We start from the raw sequence: 18,784 nt of genomic DNA on the forward strand, positions 1-18,784 counted from the left end.
TATTTGAGTAAGTATTTATGTTTTTTTTGTTTTTTTTTAATAATTTTGATTCTATCAATTGCATCCAATATATAATACTTAATCTATTTATAAGAAAACATTACTATAAGGTGGCTAGATCTCTATAGTCATTTGGAAGCTTTTTATGAGACATTTTGGAGATAGGTTATATGTCTCTCAATGCTCCAGGTAATATCGGACAATGAATCATCCTTATAAGTTTTGCTTCATGCTCTTTATGTGAAGTTGCATTTTGAGATGGATTCCATCTATCCTTTCATCATTTTGGATTTAATTTTATTAACATTTCAGAACTTACAGATAAAAAGGTAATGAATAATAATTATTTAATTGGTATGCTATTAAATTTTTTAAATTTGTTCTTTGAAAACTCTATTTAACACGTTTAAAATAATACACTATCTAAATTCTTTATTATTAATTCAAAAACTTTAATTATAGATTGTCTAATATTATTTAATATACAAAAATTGTGTACATATATTAAAATAATCTTATTTTATATAACAAGTTATTGATTATCTTATATAATATATGGAATTAGTTTAAAATAATTAAAAAGTAAAGTAATGACAATTTTATTTAATATGTCAAGTTTTTAAAAATAATAAGTTATTTATTTAATATGTGTGACTCACTTATCAAATAAAACCAATCATTTTGAAAGAATTATTTATCCTTTCAAACCAATTTATTTGATAGTTTCGAAGTGTAAAGTTAGATTTGAAATGACATATCATTTTTTATATATTATTTATTTTATTTTAACTATATTTATCCATTTGAATTTCAAATCAAACAATTTAAAATAGAGTTATTTAATTTTTTTATTTTCATATAATAATAAAATTGAATTTTAGTTATATCTTGACTGGTGTGGCTTGAAAAATAAAATATATAAATATATAAATCTATTTATTTTAATGAATTTAAATGGATGAAGAAATTATATAAATTTGGATTTTTTATAAAATACAAAATATATTATATAATTCTAATCAATTTAAATATAAATATTAATTCTAATCAATTAATATTTTTTTAAAAATTTAAATTTTTTATTTATATTATTTATATTTTTGTTTTAGATATTACAGAATAGCGTTTTTAAATCTAATTATTTTTTAACCACGCTTTTCAAAAGTATTTTCAATTTAATTGTTTTATTTTATTTTTAAACATGAATTTTTGTTTTAAAATTAATTTTTTTGAAAAATTTATTTTATTAAGATATATTTTTAATAATTGAATTTATTTATTTATTATTATATATATAAATAGCTTTTTTTCGTTGATAGATTTTTATTTTATGTATGCAGTATTATATGGTTTTTTTTACAGTCACCAATAACAGTTTTTGGATGTAATTCTATGATTCATATCAAAATAAAAATAGATTTAGTTAAATTTTGAATACATGTTAAATTACAACTAATTAATTTCAAATCATATTAACAGTTTTAGTTATAAATACATTCCTATCAAAGTATTTTAATATGATATTTACATTTCAGATGATAGAAAGTTAGAATTTATATAGCTTATATTATATTCTAAGGTTTGTATTATTTTGATCATACTTTAAATTTTATTATTATCTTTTAGATTTTTAATTAAGGTATTTTTTAATATATATATATATATATATATTAGTATAATTAAAATTTTTTAATTTTTTAAAAATATAAAAACTATATGAACTTTTGATCTTAGCCCTAAATCCTATCAATAAAGATCAAACTTAAAAAAGAATACTTATTTCAAGAAAAGTTAATTTATGAGTTTAAATTCTTAAAAGTCAAGCTTATAAGAGTTAGGCCAACTCATATTAATGGTTTTATGTGCATTCTTACGTGATTTTATACTTAGAAAGCTAGGCTTTGTTGTTAGTTTGTAAATAGGTTCGGACTAAATTTGTATATAGGTTCGGACTAAATTTGTATATGTTTATAATTTATAAATAAACTAGAAGGGTTATCACAAAATATATATATATATATATATATGTATATATAACATATATATATATATATATTTATATATCTAAATTTAATTTAAAATATGATTTTAAATATTTACATTGATGGATTGACATTTATTTTATGTAATCACATTTTATTTTAATTAATTTGAAGATGTATTGACTTGAATTTTAAAGATGGATGCAATTTCAAATTTTAAAATTTAAAGTTTCTCATAATAATTATTTATACCAAATATAATTCAAATTTTGAAAGTTATTTTAATTATTTAAATTGACCTTATGGGTAAAATATTTTAGTGAGAAGTTGTGAGAAAGTTATTAAATTGACTAAGCAATAATTATTTTAATATACAATCATTGGAATGCCACATGTCATTTTTTGTATATTTCAAATTGTAACATGTGTCCCTTTTCAAGTACTCTAAATTAATTTATTATTTTTTAGATCTATCTAAGTTTAAAAAATATATGGTTGACAATATTTAACGTAATTTCATAGATCTCAAAAAATTCTACTTGAATTTCAAAATTTCAACTAATATAGTCATGAAGATCTATAATTTAGATAAAGAGTATCAAATTCAAATCAAATTTCCCTCCCATTTAGATATTATATCAATTACAAATAAGTGGTGTTGTCCATTATTTTTTTTTCACACTTACAGATTTAATTAAAGGTTAAAGCCTAAAGGGAACATTAATAAAAATTAACTTTGAATGTTAGTTGAATAAGAAATTATTGTAAAAGATTGAAAAATGTAGACAAGGATCAAAAAATATACAAAAGGACAAAGAACATTTTCTTAGTCTCTTTTCTATAATTTTGGGTGCTTTTTAGTAATTTTTTAGTTAACTAATAATTAAAGTTATTATCAATTAACTGTCAATGCAATATTACACTGTTTTTCAATATTGAAGGAGGACATTGCACTAAGAATAAATTTAAAGTATTAAATGCTTTTGGAGCTATAGTTCAAGGGCAAATTTGTTATTTAATTATTTAATTAAATTTATAAAATCCTCAAGTCTTTTTTGAATAATAGATTTATATAAATGTAAGATTTTATTTTCATATTCTTCTATTAATTTTGTGCTTTGAAAATCAAGTTTGATTGTTAATTTGTGAATATGTTTGAACTCAATTTTTAAATATTTATGTATATAAAACAAAAAGACAATGGTTACAGTATATCTTTTAAAAGTATATTTTTTTTCCATCTTCATCTATATTTAAATTTTTAAAACTCAAATTATTGTGAAATATTAGAATTTGATGAACTTTCATAAACTTCAATATTCTTATAAGGTTAAGATATTGATTGTTTTTGGTGTAAAGTTTGAAATCTAAAATACTCATATTTTTCAATTAAATAATGCTATTTATATTTGCTTATTAAAAGTAGTATTAATTAATTTAACAATATTTTTACTTAACTAATCATTTTATTTAATTATTAAATATTGAGATTTGAAATTCAAATATGTTATGGAAATAAGTTAAAAGTGCAAAACATATTGACCAATTGAATGTATAAAAAATTATCTCTAAAAATATATTTAGTAAATAATTCTCCCAAATTAATCATAACTTTGAGGAGTATTTAAAATTTTGGCAATGCTATAATTTGAGTAGGATAAGTTAATAATATTGGTTAGTATATTCAACTATTTTGAATTGCCAATATAATATAGTTAATTATTAAAAGACTGTAAGTTATTAATATAAAAAAGTCTTTAAGTTTGAATTTTGAATTTTAAACTAGATAAATTAAAATTTTAATATATGATTATTAGAAAAGGCTGCCAATTTTAATTTTAATTTTCATCCATGTATATATTTTAATAATTAAAAAAGTAGAATATATTGACTTTTCTTCTAATTTACTTGAATTAAATATACCACCCTTTTAATTTTTTTTAATTTACACAAACCTTTTATAGAATTAATAGTTTTAAAACAAAAACCTTCTTTTTATTTTAAAATTTTTATTTCTATTCACCCAATTGTTAATTGATTGTTAAGTTATATATTGAATCAAAATAGTTTATTTAAATATAGATGTTGTCTAGCAATCATTCAATATATCTAAAAAAGTTTAATGCACATATTTTTTTAAACATTTTAATCATATTGTAAACTTTTTAGTTTTGAAAACTTATTTATTTAGATGTTTTTTTAAAATAGAAATACATAAGTTGTCTAAAATAATATTTTAAACATATATATGCAAAAAGCTTAATGAAATAGGAAAGTAATACATAATGAGAATAAATTAGTCAGTATAATTTATGCTTATTTTTTAAAATTTTGTTAATTTGGTCACAAAATTTCTAAATTTATTATTTTAAAATTTTTACATTTAATTATTTAAAGTTCCTTAACTTGAGGAGGGGAGAGAATATACAAATACATTGCAAGAAAAAATTAATTCTTTTATGTTTTTTAATATAATTAAAATTAAAAAATTAAGTATTTTAAAATATTTAATTGAATATTCCAAATGGGGCTAAAAATTAGAATAACGTATAGGTTTTAAAATCAAAAGAGAGGTTTGTGTAATTCTAGCAAAATAGAGGGAGAAAATTGTATTTTATGATGAATTAGCTATCATAAATGGTATTAGCTATCATTTCATTTTAGCTATATATTATACTAATTATATAAGAAAGATTACTTTAATTAGGTGTTGGAATAAAATGATAAAGATTGGAAAGGAAGGATTGAATAATTAAACAATAATAAAATTTTAAAATAAAAAATTATAAGCGAGTTAACTTGCAGGTTGGCAAGTTCAAGTTAAATGGTGTGTGCCAAAACTAGCTAATATCTAATCAAGCTCTATGCTATGCAACCCAACATGTCACTCTTTGGTAAGATTTGACCCACGGGTTGACTCATATTACTAACTCTAATTGAAATCGAAAAAAATACTACAATCTAATAGAAAAAGTCCTAGAGATTAAGAGCTTATACTTTTATTTGACATATCAAGTTTGGATACAAGTAGAAACAAATTAATAAGAAATGAACTAAATTAATATATGGTTGCATTTTATGATGAATTGATAAGATTGCTTGAGACCCTAACTTTCGAAAAAAAAAAAAGAGAAGATTTATCATGATGCCATTGAATTTGATGAAGGAGATGTTTTTTTTTTTTCATGTATGTATATGGTGGTGTTGGGAAGATGTATGTCTGAAGGACTATTTCTGCTTTATTAAGATTTAGAAATAAAATAATTTTTAATATAACATCAAGTGGGATAACCTACCAGGAAGACATACAACTCACTCAAATTTTGTATTCCTCTTTCTATGATTGAAGACATTATACATAGTATGAAACATGAGAGCAACTTGATTGAATTATTAGTTCACATATCATTGATCATATAAAATAAGGCTATAATGACACACAAGTTTTGTTTTGAAGCTCTTGATAGATGCTTAAAGGATATTCTAAAGTTAAGTAGCTTACTAGCTGGTCATCTTCCTTTTGAAGGAAAAGTTACTATGTTTGGTGGAGACCTCAAATAAATTTGGCCTTCCTGTTAGTCTAGGTGGGTTAAGAGAAGACATTGTTTTGTAACCACTTACTTTTTGTTTTAGGACATTATCAGCTTTTGACACTAACAATAGACATGGGGCTTCTAGAAACAAATAATGGAGTATCTATTAGTGCTTTTTAGAATTTTTTTTAATTGGATTATCTCAATTAGTAATAAAACTGCTACTGGAGCTAATGAAGAATTTATAGATATTAACATCCTACCTAATTTGTTACAAGATAGTTAAGATAATTGTAAAGTCTATTATTAATTCAACTTTCTTGAATTTCCTTATCAATATATATATAATGCTTATATTTCGGAGATAGAGCTATATTAGCTCTTATGTAAGTTGTAACTGAAGAAGTAAACAAGTATATATTGTTCTTGCTTCTTGAGAGAGAGTTCTACACATGAGCTTTGATAGTGTTATTAAATATGTTGGAGATATAAATTTACATAATGACTTGCACTTTACATATTTTCTAAATTAAATTACATGTCAAGCCTCCTAAATTATAAAATAAGACTTAAAGTGGGTGCCCCAATTTTAATGCGAATCGAAACATTAATAAGTTTATGAGTTGTACAATGGTATACATGTTATAATTACATGAGTTAGAAAACATGTTATTGAAGCCCAATAAATGTTTTATCAATTACAATGATGAAAGTATGCATACCAAGTATTTCTATGTGTCTATTTGATTTAATGTTGTCATTTATTATGAGAAGGAAATAGTTTCTCATTATGTTAGCCTTTGCAGTGCCACTTAATATGAGGTAAGATTTGATTCCATGTCATATTGGTTTGTACATAACTTATCATATTTTTCACCAATGACTAATTATATATTGTTGTTTCTCATGTTCAAAGTATGAAAAGTCCAAAATATTAGTTCTTGATGAGTATAGTCACTATAGAGACAAAACTTTTAATGTTGTTTTTAGGGATGTCTTCAATAATTTAATCTAAATAATTATAAAATTTTGTTAATTTATCTCCCATCGTATCCATTTACATAATATGCATTTAGTTTTTACCATTTAATTTACTTTAATATATACATATATATATATATATATAATATTAATGATTATAATTATACAGCTCCATTGTGTAAATGATAATATATATATGGATAAAATATCTTCTACAATTTATTCTTTCAAACCTATTTATAAAAACCATAATATAAAACCCGTGCGATGCATGGCTACTTTACTAGTTTTTTATCTATAGTTGAGATATATGTATATGTGTGTGTGAATGTTTTTAAAAAACATGTACAGGAATTTTGTGTGCATAAATTATTTACTAAAATATTAGATCTTGAATACAGTTTAAAATTCAAAGTTGGGTCTTTGAGATATCTTCGATAAATTATATAAAATATTTTTCACAATGCACGCAAAGCGCTTTATATCAGTAACCCATAGAAACTATATAAATCAAATAATAGAGAACACAACAGATTTACAATTTACTCTATATCAATAACCCACTGAGAACACAAACAGATTTACATGTCAAAATATTTACAACTTACCATTGTCTTTATTTTTGATGCAGTATATCAAAGTCTATAAAAAAGAAATATGCTGGTAAGTGTGACAATATCAAAATTTTCGTATCGTACTTTAATAAAAAAAAAATTCTAGAAATTCTAAAACGTTTTACATCAAAGTCAAAATGCAACAATATAATACATGTAAAATTTTAAGAAAATAGCCAGTACATGATAAATATTTATATGCAGATATGCACGACTGGGGTCAATCAGAAAGCATTAGCATTCGTGAAAGTGAGAATACCTTTACCCTAAAACTTATCTTAAGCTTTAAGCTTCCTTCTTTATTAGTAGAATTAAAATACATCAATAACTATTACATGGGAAATTAAATAAATGTTATTTAACTGCATATACATTTATTAAATAATATATTATTAAAAATATATACATGTATTATATATTTTTTTTCAATTATTAATATGATGAAATAATTTATATGAATATTTAAATTGTATTTTTAATAAAATATTATTTTTACTAATAAATATTATTTTCGTTAGGAAAATGAACTTAAAATAAACAAATTTTAAATATTAAATAATATTCTTATAAACATTGTAACCAATTTGTAATTTTGATTTTAATTTTTTAATGAAAATTATTGAGTTTATAATTTATTTATAAATATGTATTATATTGGTTTATATTAAATATCTTTTACTTTTTTTCTTCTCCATGTTTTTCTCAAAAATTGATAAACTACATGATAAATTTTTATCTTCTCTCAAAATAGCTAAATGTTTCCCTTTTATTAAAAATATATTTTATCCATAATTTTTAAATATCTTAAAAGAGTATTTTAATAATAAATTAATTTCAACCACATAAATTTTGTTAATATTCATTTTAAATAATTTTAAACTTTTAAAGAATACTAATAACTTTTACAATATAAGATAATTACAAGAATATCATATGTGATCAATTTAGCTAACATCTAATCATCCTCCATCTCATAGCAAGGTGAATTTAAATAATTATTCATATTATTATCAGTAATAATTAATTATAAAAATGTTATTAGTAACTTCTTTTTTTTTTTGGGTCTGCCAATTCAAACCGCAATCTGTAGGTTAAGTGTGCAACACACTAACTGACAAGTTACAAGTTTTCATGGCATTGACAACTTTTTTTTTATAACAATGAAAGCCTAAATACATTAGGCAGAATTACATGAAATCCTTGTCCAAAAGTCATTAGAGTTCAACAAAAGAAGTAAACACTATATGTATACCAAACCAAACATCAAATGCACAATATGCTAAATAGTCTACAATATCATTTACGTATCATGATATTTGTACAACTTTAATATTCCAATATTATTTTTGTATTTGCATGCAAGTAATAATTTATATATAACTTAATCCAATTATAATTGAAAGTAACAACACATCAAGATTTTAATTTATCATATTAAAATAATAATTTAATAATATAATTCTTAAAAATATATGGGCTATATATGTCTAAAAAAAGATTATGGATAATATAAAAATAAAAATAATTTAATAATTAAACTTGGCACATCTTCACAATTATTTTTTAATTATTTATATAGAATAAGAAATTTAATTTCATAAATATTTTTTGAATGATTTTATTTAATTTTAAATTTTTAAAATAACTCATACGAAATATCTTTTAATAATTCAAATGATAATTTCATAAATTATTTTATATAATTTAAAATTATATATAATTTTTTAAAAAAATACCTTTACTAGAGACAAATATTATCACCAAAAGTAATTATATAGATAATTTTTAAATTATTTTTTATAAAAATACTTTTGTCACCATCAAATATCAAAAGTCACTACCAAAATCATACTTTTAGTGGCGACATTGGCTTTTGGTGATGACAATTTATTGTTATTAAAAATTTATTTTTAGTGGTAACTTTTTTAATCTCTACCAAAAAGTTATTTTTTTTTTATAGTGTAGGGATTGGAGGGTTCTCCGTGGACTTATTAAGACTTTAGTTTTTGTTTAATTAGATTCTTACTTAGTGCTTCCTTTTATTTTGAATTGATGTTTGGGTATTTTATTTTTTAAAAAATAAAAAAATTAGTTTGACAAACAGAAGCTTGTTTGATAAAATTCAAAATCAAGTTTAGATGTATATGGTTAAAAATAACATGAATTTTATGATAAATATTTTTTGTTTTTAATTTGATCTTTTTGAGAAAAAAATATTAAACTTTAAATTACAATTTAAAGAAAGAGTCTATATATAACTAAGTATTATTTGCAAATTATAAAAATATTAAATAAATTAATAAATTATAAAATATTAAATTCTGAGAAGCTAAAATAACTCAATAAGTTGTAAAATGTTAAATTTTTAAAAGCTAAATTATTTTAATAAATTGATAAATTTCTTTCTAATGGTTCAATGATGATTCAATTATAATTTTGAACGTTAACTGTTGAAGCAATATCTTAGCCAAATTAATGATTAGTTTGATTTTCAATACCTTGACTAAAAGAGAAGAGGCTAGCTGCATAAGAAGACATGAGGTAGAGATGAACGAAAATTTAAAACTCATTTAATATCACCCAACTTTACCAACCCCAATGCAATGTTTTGAAACTTGCATCGAATGTCAAACCAGAAAGAGTAATGAGTCACGGTTCTTATGGTTCAATCGGTTAGTTCGGTGGTTAAATCAGTGACATAAAAATAAAATAAAAGATAATATTTCAACACACAAATGTATAAATAAAATATTAATTTGTCGATGGTGCTTACGATTTCAATGCCAAAGGCTAGATGCCTGGAGCAAGAGATAGAGACATGTTAGCATGAGCTTGCAATCTCAAAGCAAAATGCTAGAGTTGGAGGCATGCCATCATGTTACAACTCACGAGCTTCTGATTTCGATGTTAAAGACTAGATTGCTAGAGTTAGGGGCAAAAGTTGGAGGAAAGATCATAGATTGAGATTGCATCATGGATAAGAAATTAGAGATTAGAGAAAAGAAGACAGAAGAGAACTCAAGAATTTGAGTAACTGAGGCTAACTTTCCTTCTTGTTTTTTTTTTCCCTTTAAGGCTTTGGACTAAATTGATTGCTTTGATTTCCAAGCTAAATCCAATTCTCTTAAACCCGCCTAGGTTAACTTGGGTCAACCCGATCAAATGCCTAAATGATCCAAATGGCTGAACCAATTTGTTTTGTTGAGTAGTTGATAGATCGGTCTGGTTCGAGTTTCAAAACACTACCCCAATGTGAGAAGCAATATTTTTTGGCTTCAAACTTAATCCAACTTTTTTTCATCTTGAAGTAATTTTGAAAATGTTTTTATACCAAATATATTCATTTTATTGTCGACGGCTTTTAACATTCCAACGGGGTGCCCAAACCTCAATTGGGCTATTAACAAAATAGCATAAGAAAATTGAAAATAAGCCCTTTTTTTTTTCAATGACAGTGTCAACAATTTGTGACTTTTTGAAATATCCCTCCGATTTATTGGACTATTGACTTTTAATCATTTAATTTTGAAAAATATGGTGCATTAAATAGGGATACTTTGGATAAGATAATTAATGTGATAGACAATAGTAAATGGAATCCTTTTTTTTTTTTTTGGGTCAGAAAATGGAATCTTACCTCAAGCTTCATCAGCTTAATTTGATAATTATATCTGTACCTAAAGATTTCATATAAAAATTAATTATATTTGCACATATTAAAAATTATAATTGTTTTGAAAAAGGTAAAATTACTAGAAATTTTATTGAATTTAGTTATTACCATGTTTTAGAAAAGTGATCAAAATTATGTAGAAGATTATTTTCTTGTAGTCAACTTTTAGTTTTTTTTTTATGGAACTTATAGCAATTTTAATCTTTTAAAATAATAATGAATTTTAAAACTTTTAATTTAACATGGATGTTATTTTTTATGTTAATTGCTTGAGCTTTAAAATCTAAAACAACATTAATTAAAAGTTTAATGTAAGCCTTAATGACTTTTTTGATCTCAACCAAATTGATTGAAACTAGGGGTGAAAATAGACTAGATCTTTAACAGGAGCCTATAGTCTAGCTTATTTTAGGCCTAACCTAGCTTATTTACAAAATAAGCTCAAGCTTTTAATTAAACTTATTTAGTCAAACATGCTAGGTTTATTTTTTCAAGATCTAGCCTCCGAACCTAGTAGGCCGGCTAATATATATATATATATATTATGTAATATATCACAAATATATTAGTTTTACCATTTAATTTTTAATCAATATATTTTTTTATATTTCTAATTATATTTTCAATTATATTATACTTATATATTAATCTTTATGTTATTACTTTATTGTTATATTTTATTATAGTTAGTCGGTCCTTTCAATCGATATATATTTTAATTGATAAATCTAGTTATATATTGTATATTATAATAGTTTTAAAGTATATTTGAGATGTTTAAAATTAAAATATGAGCTTATTTAAAAGGTTTACTTTTTAAGCATGCTTTTAAATAATTTTTAGATTAAGTTAGGCTTTAAGTAGGTTCAGGCTTCAGGTCAGGTTTAAGTTTCTGATTTACCACATAGGCTCAGACATATTTAGTCAAAGCTTAAATTAATCTAACCTATTTTCACTCCTAATTAAAACCCAATCACTTGATACATTTTACCCTTAAAAAAAATGAAAAATTACATTTTTTTAGGTGAAAGCGCACCATCTTATTCTTTAATTTATATAAAATTTTAGCTTAACTCCCTAATTTTATAGAGTATTTTTTTAACCCTCTTCTTGATATTATTAGTCTCAAATAATTATTTTTGTATTAATCACTATTAGCTAAAAAATTAAATTTAATATGTCTAATATTTAAAAATATTTTATTAATATTTAAAAGTTTATAATCAATGTGAATTTGATACAGTAAAAGAAACTTGTTTCTCACAATATAAGGAAGCAAAATTCAAACTTTTGGTAAAAAAGATATCCATATTTAGTATTTAATTGTGTCTTAAATTAAATTATATCATTGCTCAATCAAAAAAAAAATCTAAAAGTTTAATATCAACGTTTTTTTTAATATATTTCTCATATCAGAGTTAAGAAGATTACAAGGATAATTTATAAAATTAAAAAATTAAAAAAAATCTGAAATGAAGTTAAAGAATCAAAGCACTTCTGCGCGCGAACATACATACATACATACATACATACATACATATATATATATATATAAAAACAAATCTTTTGGTGTGTTTTGTATGGTCTCAATATATTTGAACTTGGCATATTTAAATCTAGTTAAAAATTAAAATTGAACTTATAATGGAGTGATGCCAGAGAGAATAGGAAGAGTTTAAGGTAAAAGTTAATCGTTCAACATAAAAAAAAATTAACATAATTAAAGATGGAATTGTAGTATAATTTTAAAATTTATTATTATTTTTTGGACCAACAAATTTATTAATTCTTAAGTAATATAAATTTTATTAAGGGATCTTTGGTTGATATTTTCCCACATAAATTATCAAATTTAATTTAATGATTTAAACCAACAGCGTACCTCCTCCACTTTCTATGCATGGGAGGAAATCCAAATCCTTGCATTCCAAAGGAGAAGCACAGGGAAGGGGAGAGAAAACACTGACCCAGAACCAGAGCCAAAGGGGGTTTTCATCAATGGCGTCTTCTCTGAACAAATCATCTCCATACAATAAATATGAGATAAGGAAGAGAAACCCAGATCCTAAATCGTGTGCTCTTTTGGTCATTGACATGCAAAACTACTTTTCTTCCATCGCCAAGCCCATCCTCTCCAATCTCACAACCACAATCCGTCTCTGCCGGAACGCCTCCATTCCCGTCATCTTCACGCGCCACTGCCACAAGTCCCCCGCCGACTACGGCATGCTTGGTGAGTGGAGGAACGGCGACCTCATCTTCGACGGCACACCGGAGGCGGAGCTTATACCGACGCTCGATCGGAAGCCGGAGGACATGGTGGTGGAGAAGAACACCTACAGCGCGTTTAGGAATACTCGTTTGGAGGAGAAGCTTGGGGAGATGGGGGTAAAGGAAGTGATTGTGACGGGGGTGATGACGAACCTGTGCTGCGAGACGACGGCGCGTGAGGCTTTCGTGAGAGGGTTTAGGGTTTTCTTCTCAGCGGATGCCACGATGACGTCGGATTCGGAGCTCCATGAGGCCACTTTGAAGAACATGGCTTATGGGTTTGCTTATTTTCTCGATTGTCAGAGGCTTCAAGACGCTCTCTCTGTAAAATAAACCTTCTAGGCGTTTCTGTATGATTTTTAAATAAAATTTCTTTCTTTCTCCAAAAGAACTTGTGGATCGCTGTGCTGATTAACTCTGCTCGTGGAAACATTGAATTTTTCAGGAGTTGATGATCAAAATTGAAGAGGAAGCATATATCTTAACTGAATTTTAAGCTCTGTCTGGTTGGAAAAAGTGGTACTTGTATAATTAGCATTAAAACATATTTTGCCCAGGGCTTCTTAATTCTTCTTCTCTGAATTAAATAATGTGAGAGTTTGAAAAATGAGTATGTCGTTTATGGTTCATGACTGGTATGACTTGTTAAGTTTCTCTATTATATGTCAGTTTGTCCTAAATGACTTAAACCTCTATGAATTTTGTTGAAACATTGATTCTTGCTCCTGCCATGCGCCCAGAGGATCTCAGTTCCTATTTACATTCAGGACTTGGGGTCTTCTGACGTTGCAGAGGAATATTTGTTGTAAATTTTGGTAAATACATGTCATCAAGTTTTCCCCTTTGCTAGAATAACTACTTGTCATGATCTCAAGTTTAGGATGGAAGAATTTCATGGCTAGGCAGTAATTCAACTATGCTCTGAAGCCAAGTGTCTCAAACATATTTGCAATTCAAGCTTTTCCTCTATTATCCATTGAAATCATTTTGTGAAAACATTCTGTTGGCACATTTCTAATAATTTAGGCGAATGTCATAGGATCTGCTAAAATTTTGAAATTAATCAAGTGAAAGTTGTGTTTATTTCTTAGCAACTTGGGCTGCATCTTGTCAAACACCTATCTTTGTTGTTTAACACAATTTCGACAACAAATGCCAGTTTCTCTTGTTCTATCGATGTTCTGATGTACAGCAGTAATCCTGGTGTGACAATACATCAGAAAGGGAGGTTGATTAATTCATGCTGAATCTGGAGATTGAATCTTTTCATTTACAGCTTTTTTAATTCATTATAATCTGCTGAGTGGTAATTCAGTATTAAATATGGATAAACCTTGAAAGGAAGAGAAAGATCTAGCATGTACAGTGTATTTTTGGTAGGCATTGTGCCTTGGCCCAATGCTTCTTGTCTTCCTCTTGGTATGTGCTTTTGTTCTCTTTGCTCTAGCTGCAATGAAGTACAACATAGTAATTGATGTTTTGGTGTTATTTTCCCTTGTTTGTATATAAGGTTATGAACATGATCTATGCAATCACTATCAATTTATGACATTCCCTGTATAGATAATGTCAAATGAGCAGATGATCAGGAGATCTGTCGTGCATCCTAATCATATCTGGTGTAAAGATACTTTTCTAAAGGAAAAACATTACTTTTAGTCTATTTTATTTAAGTTTTGTTATTAGCTCTTACACTTTTTTTTTTCAGTGTTTTAGGTTTTTTATTTTTCTTCATCTACAATGTTGGTCCTATAGATTTAGGGATGTTGGATTGACACAAATGGTGTTAAGATTAATTATGTGTCCATGGCCATTGTTAAGTTTGTGTTGATGTGTTAAATAGATGTTGAATTGGACTTTTTAATGAGCAAAATAAAATTAAGAAAATCCACATTAGATAAAATGAAAAGTCCTTGGATGCCCTAATATACACTGAGGCTAATCGTTTAAGTTGAGCTTTTTTTAAAGAAAAAAAATTTGATGTGGTTTTTTTTTTTTTTTTGGTATTTTGCCTATTAAAAAGTTTAACTTAGTATCTACTTAACACATAACATGAACCTAATAATGTTCATGGACACATCATCAATCTTAATATTGTTTGTATCACATCATTTTTCAAAAACTATAAGGGTCGACATTGTAAATAGGAAAAAATATAGGGACTTGGAATATTGTAAAAAGTGCAGAGATCTATAACAAAATTCAAACAAAGAATGAGGATCAAAAGTAGTGTTTTCCTTTTCTTTTTTTTTAATCTATATACACTAAATACAAACTTTATATAAATAAGAATTAAAATAATGTAAGTTGCTGTGAAGTCTAAAAACATCCTGAATGTTATAAATTATTGAAGTTAAACAACAAACAGCACAGATCTTGGCTGCATGTTTATTATTTGTTTACAAAGTTTCCTTTTAATAACTATCAATTTATGATAGTGAACATTGACGTCTGATTATTATCTTTTGTTGCTTTTGCTATACAACCCTTGTACATGATTTACATAATTTGTACTGTTTTTGTTCACGTTGGGATGCCATCTTCATTGTTATACTTGTAGATGAATGATCACAAGTCAACAATACATGATTAATGATTCCCATATTTATTGGGTTTTGAGTTCATTTTTAATTGGAACGAATGAAACCACAACTACATTAGATTGATGTACTGTGTGTTATATATTTGAATATGAACATGATATACTTATTTAGTAGAATGTGAAAACATTATAAGAGACTAAACAACAAAAATAAAAGTAGACCAGCCATCCCTAATCAACTAATGGGTGGGGTATAAAAAAATATTAAAGTTATTGGGTAATTAGTCATTCTATTATCGTCCTTATACAAAAAGTTAAAGCTTACAGTTCAATTTTTATAAAGAATCAAATTTATGGAATCGATAATACTTTGGAAAGAGTGATAAATTATGGTTGTCTCTTGTAATTGTTGAGATAACTGATGCAAGCAAAAATGTATAACCGCAAGTGTACGGGTCAATACGTAATATATCAGTGCATCAAGGTTGATCTTATGAGGAATCAAGCAAAATAGTGATTAGGCAATAAAATTTTCACTTTTGTTTACGTTAAGCAAAATTGATTAGAACTAATTAATTAACTAAAATTAAAATTAATAAAGACTCAACGAAATGCTTAAATCCAACATCTATTCAAGGAAAAAGAAACCTAGAGTCACTAATCCCCTATTAATGTCTTAACTCTATTTTAATCTAATTAATTAATTTCAAAGTTAATTTTGTTAATCGAGAGTTTTAGTAATTATTAAGGTCTTTCAATCTACTAACAATCCTCTCTTGAATTAATTATGTTATTTCTAACACAATTATTCAAGAGGCAACTCAACCTAAGAACACTTTGCAATGATTATATGGAGCAATTAAGTATATGTTTATCTTAATTGCAAATTAGATAAAATCTAATCCCATATTACTCAATCCAATGGTCTAGAAGAAATTTTTCTTTGTCAATGAAAAATTCCAACACCCAATATCACATTTAATGTTGGCCAAGCATCAAATAGACATTAAATCACAAGATTGAGTAACCAAAATCAACATTAAGCATAACTAATAGGTAAAAATGAGTCTAGTTTATCAATAGATTCATAGTTCCTCTAGGTCTAAGAGATTCAACCACACATTATTCTGAAAATAGCAAAACTGAATAGAGAATACATCAAAACGAAGAAGAGAAAGAGAAGAAAGCTTAATCCTAGTGATTTTGGACGAAAATCATTAATCTCCCATAGAACCCAAGCTTCTCCACCTCATCCATGATATTTCTCCCTCTTCCTTAGTCAGTTTGGAGCTGCTGGAGACGAGCCAAGACAAAGAATGTTGAGCAACAACGTTCAAAAATTTAAAAATATCAGTTTTTCATGAAGCTATGCGTTTCAGTAATTGATGATTATGCTATGGCATTATTCCCATTGTCACTGCCACTGTCACTGTCACTGAATTATGCTATAACGTAATTCCGATATGCTGTAGCATAAATTATGCATTTTTTTCATTTTCAATCTTTACTTACATATAGCCCTTTGAGTCTTAATTTGGATGACCCTACACACAATATAACATCATTAATGAAAGTTTAGCAAAAGTAATCCATTTATTTCAACAAGGTATTGCCAATTCTCCCTCCTCATATTCACAAGAACTTTTCTTTCATTTTCTCAAATAGTAGTCTCATTTTCTCTCAAAATTATTTAGATAACTCCAAATTGAACCTAAAATTTCCTAAAAGCAAATGAAAATATTTGGAGTCATCAATAACCTATTCACACTCACAAAAAACCTTCACAATCTTGTACCTTTTCTGCCAACATAATTCATGACCCTTGAAAATATCAAACAATTTAGCAATGATAAGGGGGACATGCCCTAATTTTTTTTTATTAAACCTTGAATCTAGGCATTTTTTCTATTCTTTAAAACGCCACCACACGAACCTTGGCTATCAATAAGAGTAGGCCCTCGACGTCAAGTCGAACTCCCTCCTTTAGATGTTGATGTAGAGCACCATGACTACCACTTATGAGGAATTGAGGCAGGTTATTTCTAAGATCTTGATTAACTATAACTCAAAAGAAAGATGTAGATGGTTCCTCCATTATCTAATCCTCTCGACCTTGGAAAACTAAATTGCAATGACTCCTCCATATATCCCAACAAATATAAGCAAATAAAATATCCCATGGTAACTTCTTGGTTAAAGAATTCCCTCCTTGATGTTTCGTATTCTAATTGAACCAATCCCACCTTTATAAGCACTAGAAGGTCTCCATATAATCTGCATGAATAAACTCCCTCCACCAGCACTTTGCATGAGTACAATATCTAAACTAGTGCATAGTATCTTCCACTTCATTGCAACCAAATGGGCAAGGCCTTGCCATCTCCAACCCTCTTCGTACTCAAAAAGCCGTTGTGTGGATGGTGTCATGAGCAATCTGCCACATTATAGAGTTTTGGTATTCTCTGGCATTTGCCATCTCTAGATTCTCCGCCACATAGGATCTCGATCGGCTTCCATACCCGCAAGCAAAAGAGAATACCCAGATTTCAAGCTGAAGAAAGATTGAAGCAGAAGCAATCAGATTAATTTGAAACTTGAAAGTAATATATATCACATGCCATTGCAGCTGATAACTTTTCTGTTAGCATACAGAGGGAAGAAAAGAGGACTTGGACATGCCTACAAGGTAATATTTAGACATTTCCTCGTTTTTTTCCTTTTAAATAGATTCTTAAGGAGTATATTATTAGATACAATGTCATAGTAAGATATGTCAGAAAAATGACACAAGTGTTTCTTTAAAATGATCTCAATCACACCTTTAGTTTAACCAGGGTTAAAATTTATAATTATCTGATGATATGTGTGTGTGTGTGTATTTTGTGGGAAAATTAGTTAACGGGCAAGAAATAGCAACAAAAAGGCTTTCAAAAAGTTGAAGACAATGGAAACATTATGTGAAACTTATTGCTAAACTCAATGCACATTTGGAGTGGATCATATTTAATCGCCAATACAAAATAGTTTTGGCATTTTATTTTTCTCTCCTTCCATATCCCTTTACAATATAGCCTGGACTTTCAAAATTAAAAGGAAGGGAGAGAAGTCAAAGTCTGCATTTAAGTAATAGGGATAACATGATGCTCATCACATTTGATATAATCTGGATTGTCTAAGTTTAATCAAAG

The 18,784-nt window shown here is 26.2% G+C and overlaps 1 protein-coding gene across 1 annotated transcript; it reads left to right on the forward strand.

Moving 5' to 3' along the window:
* Positions 1-12,663: 12,663 nt before the first annotated feature.
* On the forward strand, positions 12,664-13,661 carry LOC129286714 (nicotinamidase 2-like). Its single transcript, XM_054922718.1, has one exon. The coding sequence runs from the start codon at positions 12,680-12,682 to the stop codon at positions 13,385-13,387; it is 708 nt and encodes a 235-aa protein (XP_054778693.1). The 5' UTR covers positions 12,664-12,679; the 3' UTR covers positions 13,388-13,661.
* Positions 13,662-18,784: the final 5,123 nt, after the last annotated feature.

This window comes from Prosopis cineraria, unplaced genomic scaffold (genome assembly GCF_029017545.1).
Source record: "Prosopis cineraria cultivar Desert tree isolate PC_DT_omini unplaced genomic scaffold, ASM2901754v1 PC11, whole genome shotgun sequence".
Lineage (NCBI taxonomy): Eukaryota > Viridiplantae > Streptophyta > Magnoliopsida > Fabales > Fabaceae > Prosopis > Prosopis cineraria.

Coding starts and splice junctions, on each gene's coding strand:
- LOC129286714 (XM_054922718.1), top strand. CDS start 12,680: ATGCATGGGAGGAAATCCAAATCCTTGCATTCCAAAGGAGAAGCACAG.